At 36.3% G+C, this 13,788-nt stretch overlaps 2 protein-coding genes across 2 annotated transcripts in view; one reads left to right on the top strand and one right to left on the bottom strand.

Annotated features, from left to right (window-relative positions):
- Window positions 1-999: 999 nt before the first annotated feature.
- The window catches only part of LOC149217731 (alpha-mannosidase-like), a 468,321-nt gene continuing 455,532 nt past the window's right edge, over window positions 1,000-13,788 (bottom strand). Inside the window, exons 25-29 of the mRNA XM_089391406.1 lie at window positions 3,424-3,534; window positions 3,240-3,335; window positions 2,683-2,730; window positions 1,450-1,518; window positions 1,000-1,360 (exon numbers count right to left, since the gene is read on the bottom strand). Of these exons, the coding sequence (XP_089247532.1) occupies window positions 1,172-1,360; window positions 1,450-1,518; window positions 2,683-2,730; window positions 3,240-3,335; window positions 3,424-3,534 (513 nt within the window). The 3' untranslated portion in view covers window positions 1,000-1,171. The remainder of the gene's footprint in view (window positions 1,361-1,449; window positions 1,519-2,682; window positions 2,731-3,239; window positions 3,336-3,423; window positions 3,535-13,788) is intronic.
- LOC149217732 (uncharacterized) lies at window positions 8,533-11,502 on the top strand. Its single transcript, XM_089391405.1, has 2 exons — window positions 8,533-10,583; window positions 10,694-11,502. Exons 1-2 carry the CDS (start codon window positions 8,651-8,653, stop codon window positions 11,287-11,289), a joined length of 2,529 nt encoding a protein of 842 aa, XP_089247531.1. The 5' UTR covers window positions 8,533-8,650; the 3' UTR covers window positions 11,290-11,502.

Below are 13,788 nucleotides of genomic sequence, written 5' to 3'. Positions count from 1 at the left end.
ATTGAATATCCATTTTTCATTAGAAATATTAATTAACAAAAAAAAAAACTTACTTCAGAGGACTTAATATCCTCAATAAGAATATGTTTTTTGTTTTTTTAACATTTAGTGGACAAAATAGTAAATAATGTCTGCCTTATCTATTTTCAATGTAGAACCTTCAAAATTAGTTTTTCTAAGAATCTAATATGGTTGATTTTTGTTTTTTTCAATGTAGAACCTTCAAAGTTAGTTTTTCTAAGAATCTAATATGGATGATTTTTGTTTTTCAAAGAATCTAATATGGTTGAATTTTATTTTAGTTATTTGGAGGTTGATGTAAAATTTTCAAATCAACTTACATATGAGGAAAAACTTAGAACTTATATAATTTTAAAAATAAACTAAAATTGAATACTTTTTCAGTTGGAAAAATTAATAACAAAAAAACTAAATAAACTAAAATAAAGTTAACAATAAACTAAAATTGAATACCCATTTTCATTAGAAATATTAATTAAAAAAAAAAACTTACTTCAGAGGACTTAATATCCTCAATAAGAATATGGTATATTGTTTTTTAACATTTAGCTAGTGTTGATACGTGGACAAAATAGTTAATAATGTCTGCCTTATCTATTTTGTGATCAATGTAGAACCTTCAAAGTTAGTTTTTCTAAGAATCTAATATGGTTGATTTTTGTTTTTCAAAGAATCTAATATTGTTGAATTTTATTTTAGTTATTTGGAGGTTGATGTAAAATTTTCAAATCAACTTACATATGAGGAAAAAGTTAGAACTTATACTAAATTTACTTAAAAATTTAAGAAATTAAATAAAATATGTTCATTTTTAATAATATCTTAGTGATAACATATTCAGTAGTACAAATTGGGCGCACTTTGTTGTTTATTGGTAGTGTTTGAAATAAATAAAGTGAAAATATATAATTTCCTAAAAAAATTATTAATCAATAGTTAGAATATAATGGCCACATGTTATGTTAATATGATGACCAATCTCTTCAATAACAACTTAAACGATGTACGTCTAATTTCTTTAAAAAAATATTAATCAATAGTTAGAATATAATGGCCATATGTTATGCTAATATGATGACCATTCTCTTCAATAACAACTTAAACGATGTACCTCCAAAAGAATTCTCTAGAGGGTATATGATTCATAGAGTTATTTGAAATTCAAAATAAAAGTACGAATTTCCATAGGCCCCAACTCGACCACCATGTTATCATCGAGAGGGCGACCTCTTATGCCCACACCATCCATACCACTGTCACCTACTACTTTCCATTTCAATCTCTTCATTTTTGACTTTTCTTGATTGGCGGATAAACTCATTTCTTTCGCATTCAATATCTGTGTTATTAAAATTCAATTTATCACTTATTAAAACAAATGAATACCAAAAATAAATGAGAAAGAGAAAGAAAATGCTATGGACTTACCATTCTAGTGGAAAAAACTCTTTTAAGCTCAACTTTTGCAATCACTGAATACACCAGGTCCTCTCCGGCCTAAAGGGCAAACAAAATGTTAAAAAATATAAACAGAGGAGTCTTCTCTTTATTCTCAATCTATCTGATTAAACCTTTTTGTTTAATTTATAGGTCTATACATTTACTACCTTTACAGGCATAGAGCAGAAATACTCAATTCTAAATCTCTGGCTTAGAGGATTTTATTAACAAATGAAAAAGAATATAGTATGACACATATTCTTACTTGGGTAGAATATTTATTTACTAGGGTGGAATCTGGAAGTTTTAATTATTATTATTATTGTAAATTTGAATATAGCGATACAATTTTAAGTTAAATTACATTTTTTCCTTGATTTAAATTGTATTTTTAATGTATAAATGAATTCAGTTTTATAAAAAATGTATAAAGGGATTTAGTCTTATAAAAATTTTTGTGACATTGTACTTATTCAATTACTCAAATTTACAATTCACAAAAATTCTAATTTAATTTTAGACAAAATTAATTAAAAAAAATATTTAAAAAAACCAAAATCTAAAAAGTTTAGACTATGCTATCTTTATACATTCATGACCCACTTTTATTATTCAAACAATGGTGTAGAACTCCCAAAACTTGGATGCTTGATTAAAAAGGAATTACATTTTAGTCAGAAAATTCACCATCTCTTAGAAATATGGTTCAGAGTTCATAAGATCGTTAAAAACTCACTTGCATATAGGCATATACGCTCTCAGACAAGCATGCTAGAATATAGGCAAAAATAAGTAAATCACATTTATACATGTAAAACTTAAACATGCTTGTGCATTCCTAAATTTTGTAGTAGCCTGTTACTATTAGCATTCCTTAATGCATATGTTTAAACTTTTTGGGAGGCAATATCCTAGAAAATCTATGCTACATGTTAGTCATTATGCTTATTCATTAATCTAAATTCAGAGTTCCTTTTGACATTTTATATGTATATTTGAGACTTAAGATTGAGAGGAGAAACATGTTTATCTACTTGAATGTAGGATATTATATTTCTCAAGAAGTAAATTTAAAATACTTTCAAACAGACTAACCTATACTTGAGTGTGGGCCATTATTGGCAAACAAACTTATAGGAGAAAAAATATTTGCACTCCAGTAGATGAAAATTCTTGCAAACTGACTGACTTGAGTGCAGGCCATGGTCTGAGCAATCCTACCTCATAAAGATGAGCCAATCGAAAAAGCACACTTCCATCTTCAAGCTCCTGTTGTAAACCAAAAGTTCTCATTAGTATGAGAGGTGACCCTAATTTAACAGTAATTATAAAGTCACTTTGCTCCACCTGTGAAATAACAGCAAACACCATCTTTAAATATTGTACTGCTTCTTAATGGATCTCTATTTTTCTTTTCTTGAGGATAAAGACACATTGAAAGGGAGATTCATATTATAGTTATTATTATTGAAAGTGATTGGCTTCAATAAGCTAAACTGGAAAAATTAAACATAGGGTCCCCCTTGCATGGGACAAATTAATCGAGGACTAGTACTACAGAGGGGTCTTCTTGCATATGGAAGAGCCAATGCACACATGCCCTCAAGGAGATTGAAACCCTGAATGGTAGCTTCAAAATCCACCTCCATCGCCATTGAATCACAATAGGCCATATTGTTTTCATTAATATAATTGAAGGAAATTGTGAATTTTAGGAAAGCCAAACATTGTTTTTGTTTAATGTAGTAAAGGAGGCATAATGGAAGTGCGTCAATAACCTGAAGGGTGATTATTGCAACGTTCTTTGGTAAAGAATAAGTGGGATCCATTGCCGTGAAACTAGAAATATGAGAAGCATTCCAGTGGTCTCCATCCTGTCAAAACAGTAACAGAATGCATTAGTGAAGCAACTCAATTATTTGAAACTTGAAAAAAACTACTCAGCAGAGAGATGTCCATCACCTGCTCTGAGAAGGCTAATAGGAGTGGAGAATAGACTTCTTGTCCAGTAGTACGACGCCACTGTGCACCGCTTCCCACGTGATGGATACTAATATAATATGTACCTTTCACCTAGCAAAGAAGAAAACATTTGTTGATATTCCAATGTATCATATTCTTCTACAATGCACAAACAAACAAGCAACTCTCTAGATACTATATAACAATGTGCGTGTTATTAACCATGTCAATTCTGATATCAATTGAAAACTAGAGCATTGCACCTAGGATAGTGCACAAACACCAACTTGCATGAAGTTTGCAATAATGTCAGTTCGCATCAATTGCCTTGATGCCTCTCAGCCTAATCTGAGATGGATACAGAACTGAAGATCGAGGAAATGTCAGTTGAATGAGAAATGAGGAGCAGTGTTTTTCGGGATAAGAAATGATCCCCCTGCACTATGCATATCATGCAGATAAGAGAGTCCAAATCCATTTATGGTTCAAAAGTAATCTACAATATGTTATTATGCAATGGATAAAAGAATAATTCATCTGATAACCAACACTCCATCAGGTAACAGTAACTACTCAATAGAGATTTTTTATTTGGATAATGGAAAGAGGGTCGAGATAGAATACAAGGTGACAGTGGTAGGAGAGCCAAAGGAATTTAGTCACAGATCCAAAGTCATGATCTCATGGGTATTTTTGTTATCAAGAACTCTAGAGATAATTCCATGTCGACAGAATGCAAATAAATTATAAATCTAGATTTGAAGATCTTTGCAAAGGTAAAAAGAATGCAAGCTAATTGATTAAATGCATAGAATGAGAGTGTGGGTTGACCATTGGAGGGATACGAGTTAATAAGGTTGGATGCATATAAAAATTAGAAGGCATTAATAGCAGTTGCCAACGCATGATTGTGTTATTAGTTGTAGCTCTAAGTCGCACTGACTTGAATCTGCATTAAAAATTATAATTTCTTATGAGTATCTCACATGGCAGTGACATGGAAATAGTGTAAGCAGACAAGTATGTGAGTATTACAGAATAAAGAATCATTTACCGTGAGTATCTCACATGGCAGTGACATGGAAATAGTGTAAGCAGACAAGTATGTGAGTATTACAGAATAAAGAATCATTTACCGTGATACATTCAGCATGTAATAATACATACATATTCTATGACACTCTCTATAATATTATCCAAATAATATTTACGAGCATTTGATGTCATAACTACGCTATGGACAAATACGAAAGCTAGTGATGGAGCCATCTAATTGTGTAGCAAACTTCCTTCTAGCTGACGAAATCCAATGGTAAAGTCAGAGTTCCAATCGACTCATAATTCTGATCAATTCTGAGGGTCTGGGTGGATTTAGATGGGAAAATCCCTTGGCATGTCGTTCCACCATACACTAAATTTGGATATGGTGAAAATCCGATCATGCTTGGAAATTATGTTGGATTTTTGTCAGATTTGTGGTCAGGAAGAGGTCCTTTTGCTAAAATATTAGTGTAGTTTAGTTAGTGAAAACTGATTTTCTTTTTTTTGAATCTAGGATAATCGGTAACTGGTGAGAGTTATCCTGAACAGACCCAGGATCAAATCTGATTGGCTGCCACCTTCTAGCCAAGACACAACAGGTCAATATATACTCAATGGGATTTGAACCCTCATCTCGTGGGTATCACCCAACAAAACTCACGGCTAAACCCCATATCACTGTATGTGAAAACTGATTTTCTTACCTAATGCTTTGGCTTGCAATTTTGGGTTGCAACGTGATGTTGATGATCTGAGATTAGAGTCTAAGATTAGTTTAGTTTAGTTAGCGAAAACTGATTTGCTTCCCTAACACTTTGGCTTGCAATGTGATGTTGATGGTCTTGGATTAGAGTATAGACACATGGTATCGTGCTTGACTCAAGACATTGATGGCATTGGTATATATTGTGGCGTTATTGGGGAGTGATATAGCACACACGGATTGCCTGATACAAGCCAAATGGCATATGTAACACCACAAGTCTTGACTAACCGATAATATGAGTAGTTAGTTTTGTGTTTATGGCTTAGTGTCGTAACAATTATAAAAATACAAGTATAGACATATAAAGTAAATCAATTATGAATTTATGATAGGTATTAAAACATTCATTTTATGATACATCTCATATTGTCAAGATTTAAAAAATTCATAAAATTTAATTAAATTGTAAACTCATTTTAAAGTAGTAGTATTATTATTATTAAAAAAATTAATATATGAGTTAAACATATATACATTTAAAAAAACTGGTCATAAAATTCTTAAACATGGAGATTCACCTCTAATTTACAATGGAGATTCTTAACCTGTAAATAGGGTTTGGTACAATATCATGAGTTATCAATACGACATGCCCAAAAAACCATAACTCATTATATATATATATATATAATTTTATTTTTTAATAACTTTTTTAAATTAAATTGAAAAGCAAGTAGGGCATAACTACATTTGAGATAAATCTCAACCCTCTATCCTAACTGCAACTAAAAATATTCTTTGGATATTATGTAGAGATAAAATCCCTACAATTCTGGAAGCCTTATTCCAAAGTAGAAACACCTACCACATGCCCAAAAAGAAATAACTCATTTCATATATATATATATATATATATATATATATATATATATATATATATATATATATATATATTATTTTAATTTAATTTTATGACTTTTTAAAATTAAATTGAAAAGCAAGCAAGACATAACTACATTTGAGATAAATCTCAACCCTCTATCCTAACTGCTACGAAAAATATTCTTTGGATATTATGCAGAGGTAAAATACCTACCATTCTGGAAACCTTATTCCAAAGTAGAAACTCCTATAAATGTACTAACTTGGGATATATTAACTATTTATAACATGTTTGATGTATCAATAAGTATGGTGATGCAAGTTGTCTTCCATCAAATGGTGTAGTGGTGCAATGACATGACAATGGAACATTTTTCTTTTGATTGGAAGACTAGATGGTGGGACTACCCATAGGGTTTTGAACCAATGACCATCACACAAGGAATGTCTTAACAATGCACCCATTGACAAACTATTCTACACCCCCTGGGCTAACATGACAATGCCATGTTATTTGCTTGTTGATATTTGTATTTTTTTATGATGATATTTTTTATTGGTGATGATACATGACTTAGTCAAGACCACATTGAAAAATGTCAAATGATGGGAGAACTCTGACACTTCAGGAATCATAAAGAAAAATATGGAGGGACCCAAGCTAGTTTTAGAGAGTGTTGCATGGGGCAAGGTTCCCTAAGATGTATAAATTACTTGTTTTATGTGTGTGTTTACCTTGCTTATGAAAGTTTAAATCTTAACTAGAGTTGTGAACTGTAGAGATACATATGTTGAACCTAAGACCCTAAGCGATAGGTCTATGAGGGTAAAATGTGAAATAACTATAGACTTGTTCATCAATTTTTCATAAATGGTAGTGAAAGACATGGCCTTGATTAATAATTTAAAAAAAAAATGAAGAGTCACCTCCACAAATCTATATAAGATATTAGGCAAAGGGTTGAGGCTCATCATGGTAGCCATAGTGGTGGAAAGGAAGGATGAAATTTTTTTCCATTTATTGTCAAAAGAAATTTTTTCATGATTTGAAATTTAAAACAAGAAATTCAAAATATACAAAAAAATTGGGAAATTTTGATTTTAATAAAAAACTGCATTATGATTAAGAATAATCATTAAATGAGGGAAAGCACCTCTATGAGGCTAAGATTGGAATTTTTTAGGGGTTATTTCTTGTTGCAAAAATTTGGGATTTAGGGTGAAGGAGTTCATCATTGTCATCCACCAAAATTGGGAGGGCGTAACAATTAATTAAATTACCACCAAAGAAATTTTCTTGGAGTAAGGATTGATTTATATCTACAATTTTCATATTCCCTATTACCCACCAAAAGTGGGTGACCCATAGGAGAATTTTTTTCTCCTATCATCTCTTCCAGCCGAAATCCAACAACCCCTGATAGCCTCTAGTACTTGATGACGATGTGCCATTCATATCTCTGCCACCTACATTAGTCATATGTTTCCTCGCCCATTTGGCAAGAGTGCATGTTGGAAGGTGGGCTTCCGATCAAAAGGTACTTTATTCATTTTGCAATCGGGTGGTTATGCTTGTTTATATTTTGGGAATTTGACATGGATTATGGGGTAACCTAGAAGGAGAGGGGTTTTTATTGTGATCTTGTTCCCTCACCTTAAATGGGAGGTTAATATTTCATCTTACTCTAGTGGGACCTCCTCTAATGGTCCAATGGGTATAGGAGGGGCATTACTTGGAAAAACCCGATTGAGATAGCACAGTGTTATCTCTCCCTATTCCATGCTTACCACTTTCCACATTACGTTACAAGCCCCATATTCCACCTCCCTTCTTCGGGTTCAACTTACCATTGGTTCTCTGGGATTTGGCACCTTACATCCCCATACTTTGGTAGGGACTGGAACTTGGGCCTAGGATGTTGATGTAGCTAAAAGAACCATAGTTTTCAAAACCGTTCCGGTCTGACCGGTTACCGGCCTAACCGGCCGGTTAGGAGGCTCACCGGTCAGAACCGGTGAAAAAACCCGGTCAGCACCCTAACTTGCCCAGATTTTAGACCTAACCGGTCAAAACCGGCCGGTTTAGGTCCTAACCGGCCGGTTTTTTGCTAACCGGCCGGTTCCGTCCTAAACCGGCCGGTTTAGGGACAGGCCGCCGGTAAAGGTAAAAAGCGGACGGTTTTTTGCAGCTGAGGGCGGTTTAGGGTTTTTGGGGGTGAGGGAAAGGGATTTTCCCTCCAAAAAGACCCTCACAATTGCTATAAGACACCCCTCTCACCCTCATTTGTCTCACACAACTGATTTGGAGTGTTTGTGAGTGTTTGTGAGTTTGTTTGTGAGCTTGGAGAGTGTGGAGTTTTTGCTGAAGTAGTCATCTTGGAGTTGGAGTTGGAGCTATTTTGGAGATAGTGTGTAGCTGTCAGTGGAGTTGCCATCATCAAGAGGAGGCTAAGGAAGCTACTTTGCATTTCCAGGTAAGGATTTGCACTTGATAATTCCTCATTTGGGTCTGCTGTCCATGAATTAATTTTTTTGTGCTATAAACTTCTCATTTCAATGATCTATCATCTATGCTAAGCCTATGAACTCTCTAGCTCTATGCTATCAAATTTTTTAGCTTGCATGTGCATTTTTTTTCCTACATTTATCATTGGTTTTCCATGTTCCTTAGCTGCAATTTTTTTTTTAAATGGCAGATTTATTTGCAAATTGTTATTATTTCAAGCAAACATGGCTCCAAAAGGAAAGGACAGTGCATGGGCTCATTGTGATGTAGTTGAGGGAAAAATGATATGCAAATTATGCCATAAATCTATTGGAGGTGGGGGTATTCTTAGGTTGAAACAACACTTGGCTGGGGTAAGAGGCCAAGTAAAGCCATGTGATGCACCAAATGCACTGTTAGGTCCTATTAGGGTAGAATACATTGCCAAGCTTGAAAAATTTTATGAGGATAAGGCTAGGGAGAAGGCCATCCAAGATGAAATTGCAAGGAAGAGGGAATTAATGGAAGCCATGAATCTTATGAAAGACAGTGGGTATGATGATTATGAGATTCAAGACTCCACTTCTATCCCTTCCACCAATGACCCCTTTCACTATGTTCATCCTTCTGTTGGAGTTGGCCAACCATCAAAAGGAACAAAGAGACCAAACATCCAAAGTTATTTCTCATCTTCTGCCAACATTGCCTCTTCTAAATCTAATCCCACTTCCTCCCAACCAAGTTCTCAACCCACTTTGGATCAACATTGGAAAAAACAATGCAAAGAAACTTCTCACCAATACATTGCTAGATGGTGGTATGATTCAGATATCCCATTTAATGCTGCTCGCTCACCTTATTACCAAGCTATGTGGGACTCTGTTATAGCTGCAGGAGAGGGCTTCAAAGGCCCTAGTATGCATGACTTGAGGGGAGCTCTTTTGCAAAAAGAGATATCTTCCATTGATGAGTATTTGACTGAGTTTAGAGAGTCATGGGTCAAAACAGGTTGTTCCATTATGTCAGATGGATGGACCGATGGAAAGAACCGCACTATCATTAATTTCCTTGTTTCTTGCCCTCAAGGAACCATGTTTTTGAAATCAGTTGATGCATCTGATAGGGTAAAGGATGCAAGCCTTCTATTTGAGCTTTTGGATAACATTATTCAGGAAGTTGGGGAGCAGCATGTTGTGCAGGTCATCACTGATAATGCCTCAAACTATGTTCTTGCTGGAAAGATGCTTGAGGCCAAATATAAGACCATATTTTGGACTCCATGTGCTGCACATTGCATAGACCTCATGCTTGAGGATATAGGCAAGGTGGAGTGGGTAAAAAACACTGTAGAGCATGCCAAGTGCATTACAAAATACATTTACAACCACTCATGGGTATTGAGCCTAATGAGGAAACACACTGGAGGCAAAGAGCTTGTTAGGCCTGCAATTACGAGATTTGCAACTCACTTCCTCACGTTGCAATGTCTCAATGGTCAACATAGAAACTTGCAGAAAATGTTTTCCTCTGATGAATGGTCTGAATCTCGGTGGGCTCGTAGACCAGATGGAAAAGACACCAAAAAGAAAGTGTTAGACACTTATTTTTGGAAAAGGTCTGTAGAGCTTGTGAAAATTACCGAGCCCCTTGTTAAGGTGCTAAGGTTGGTGGATGGGGAAAGATTGGCCATGGGCTACATTTATGAAGCTATGGATCAGGCAAAGGAGCAGATACGGGCAGCTTACAATGACAGGTTAGCTAAATATGGCCGTATATGGGAGATCATTGATAACAGATGGAACAATCAACTCCATCGTCCTATACATGCAGCCGGGTATTTTTTGAACCCAAGGTATCACTATAAAAATCGGCTAGGAGATCAGCATGATGGGGAGGTCAGAGCTGGATTGATTGATTGCTTGGAGCGCATGGTCCCTAACCATGTAGACCAGTTGGATATACATAGACAGCTTACTATTTTCAATCAAGCAAGTGGTACTTTTGGCAAAAACTTGGCAAAGATGGCAAGAGATGTGGACCAACCAGGTAAGCAATTCCAATTTCCATTTTGTTTTTCATTTCAAGTTAAAATTGTTTACGTTCTTTACAATTCAAATTATAAACTAAGTTACTAATTATTGTCTTTTTCTTTGCAGCACATTGGTGGGAGTCATTTGGTGGCCAGTGTCCTCAATTGCAAAGGTTTGCAATTAGAGTCCTCAGTCAAACTTGCAGTGCTTCAGGTTGTGAGCGCAATTGGTCTGTTTTTGAGCGCATACACACGAAGAAGAGAAACCGTTTGGAACAAAAACGGTTAAATGATCTTGTTTTTGTGCAATACAGCCTTCGACTGAGGAGGAACCAAATGATGAGCAAATCACCTGATCTAGATCCCATTGTGTTGGACGATATTGATCCAACATCAGAATGGGTGGAGGAGACTGAAGATCCTGTGTTTGACGCTGATTTTGATATCGACATGGCTTTAGCGGAGGATGAGGCAGATTATGTGGCGGCATCAGAACCAGGATCAGTAGCGGCATCAAGGAAAGGCAAGGAACCAATGGAAGGCACTAGTCGTGCAGGTCGACAAACTCGTGCTTCCACTAGGTCCACTTCTATTGTCATTGGTGGCATTGATACTGATGTTGCAGATGAGGCAGAGGCATCCTCAGACTCTGAACCAGATGATGTCTATGTAGCTCCTGATGATGATCATGTGTCTAGTAGTGGTGATGATCTTGATGATTGATCATGTGTACACTGTAGACTTGTAGTAGGCCAATGGCCTCATAGCTTGCAGCATGGTTTTTGGACTCTATAGGCCATTTAGAGCCTCATTTCTTATGTATTTTGCTATTTTGTCGATGATATGTATTGCACTCGGTGCCATTTTGATATATTCACCTTTGCATGGTATATAAATGAGCAAACTTTGCATATTTTGTCTCTATTGGCTTGGAATCATGGTTTTACATCTTAAAAATAGTTTTTTTCATTAAAAATTAATTATTTAATGTATTTTTTAAAAACCGGTTCGTTTAGACCAAACCAGTCCCGGTTAGACCGGTTCCGGTCGGTAAACCGGTTAGCTAGGTGGACCGGTTCGGTCACCGGTTCCGGTTTTAAAAACACTGAAAAGAACAAGAAAAAACATATGATGGTCACAAGTAAAAAATAAGAAGATAAAAACGCAAAGGATGGTTGGGACAAGTTGATTTTGGGTAGTATCAGATGTGCTATAGCTCCGAAATTTTGTGGAAGGGCTAGAACACATGATATCTCCAAGACCGAGAAATCATTTGGTGAAATTCCACCCGGATTTTGTTTTATTAAAATAATTATATTTTTAATGAGGTTCCTAAGTCTAAACTTTGGAAAATAAAAATAGTAATGGATATTAATGAAAATATGGGTGAGAAGCTTCTAAGTGACAAAGATGAAGTCTAATTTAATCTTATCCATTGATTAGGCACTTAATCTCGGTCGTTGATTCATCAACAAGAAAAGTATAAGAGAAGGCTTGAGGGTCAATTAGAGATACATTAATTTGATCAATGAGTTCGATTTTTCTAGGGCGTGGGTTCTTGAGAAAATCAAACAAGTGAGCTGAGTTGTAGTGAAAGGGGTAGACGCAAAGATTTGGATTGAAGAGGGAGTTCTGAGCCAAAGAGTACATGGTAGAGAGGCAGCTTAAGCATCAGAAAGGTAGTGCAAAGGCCTACGCAGCGCAGGAGGGGCACATGCAGAGTTGACACAGGCCAGGAGGGCCTCTTGCAATGGAAATGCAGAGCATTCGTAAGAAGTCCAAGATTTTGCTGCAGAAGCGAGGTTTTGAGCCGGGAGGGCTGAACAACAGTCTTCCTCCAGCAAATCAATCCAGTAGAAGGGGTGATGCAGTCATCTGAAGGCAAGATACTGGCCCACATAGTGATTGCGTAGGGACTTCGCAATATCTATAGGGAGGATCCAGGTCGCTCATTGGATTAGTTGTGACTTGGGGAACGAGGTAAACCCTCATATTTATTTCTTGCTGTAGCGGCAAAGGAATCAAAGTCAAGAAGGAGGAAGAGTAGGATGCAACTATTGCATCAGTGGGAAAACAAGGGAAGCAAAAGAGGAAAAATAAAGACATATCCAAAGTCAGATGCTTCAGATGTGGGTAACTGGGACATTTTGCCACTCAGTGCCCTCAAAAAAAGGTCAAGGAAGAGAAGTCTGAATCAAAGGTTGCTCCAGCAAAAGCTGACAAGGAGGATGATGATGAGGATTGTTCCATGAGTGCTCATGCACCTCTAGGAAAGAGGTGGGGCGATATTGAGTTGTATTTGGGAGGACTACACCGAAAAGGTCAAGATCCTTGAGGTGCCCAAACTCTTGGATCACATACGGCTACGAGAGCCCTTAATGACAGTAGCAGAATGATGAGAGCCAGTTAGTGCGAGGGATGATGGAGCGACAGTGGCAGAGCTAGAGTGCCAAAGTCTGAAGCAGCGTAGTAGAGTGTTGAGCAGTGTGGGAGGCACAAAGAAAATACACCAGCGATACAGTATCATTAAAGGGTCAGCGCAGGTTAGCAACAGAGGTAGCTTCAGCATCACAGGGTATCTAGACAGACCAGCATGTCATCTTTTGGGTAGATTTTTCAGTTTCTTACTTCTCAGCAACTGAGTTGCAGTGCAGTAGTTAGCAGTGGCAGTGGTAGTGTCATAGGCAGCAGTACAGGCTATAGTAGTGCAGTGGATGAAGGGCAGTCGGTCGAGCATCAGCAGCACAGAGGATTGATGCCATGGATCAGTGTGCTACTTCTGTTGGGAAGTATTGCTAGAGCACATTCCTCGCTAAGAGGGAGTGTTGATTTGGGGTAGCATCGAATGTGCTCTAGTTTCAAGATTTCGTGGAGGGGCTAGAACACATGAGATATCCAAGACCCAGAAATCGTTTGGTGAAATTCCACCATAATTGTGTTTTATTAAAATAATTAATATTTTTAATGGGGTTCCTAAGTGTAAACTTTGGAAAAAAAAAATATTAATGGGTATTAATGAAAATATGGGTGAGAAGCTTCTAAGTGACGAAGATCAAGTCTAATTTAATCGTAGCCGTTGATTAGGGACTTAATCTTGGTCATTGATTCATCAACAAGAAAAGTATAAGAGGAGGCTTGAGGGTCAGTTGGAGATACACCAAGTTGATCAGTCAGTTCGATTTTTCTGGGGCTTGGTTTGCTAAGAAAATCAAACAAGTGATC

Source organism: Pinus tabuliformis, chromosome 1_1 (assembly GCF_031772625.1).
Source record: "Pinus tabuliformis cultivar Carrire ecotype Pingquan chromosome 1_1, CPIR1, whole genome shotgun sequence".
Classification (NCBI taxonomy): Eukaryota; Viridiplantae; Streptophyta; class Pinopsida; order Pinales; family Pinaceae; genus Pinus; species Pinus tabuliformis.
Note: the sequence above shows the minus strand (reverse complement) of the source record. Positions and strands in the feature narration are given on the sequence as shown.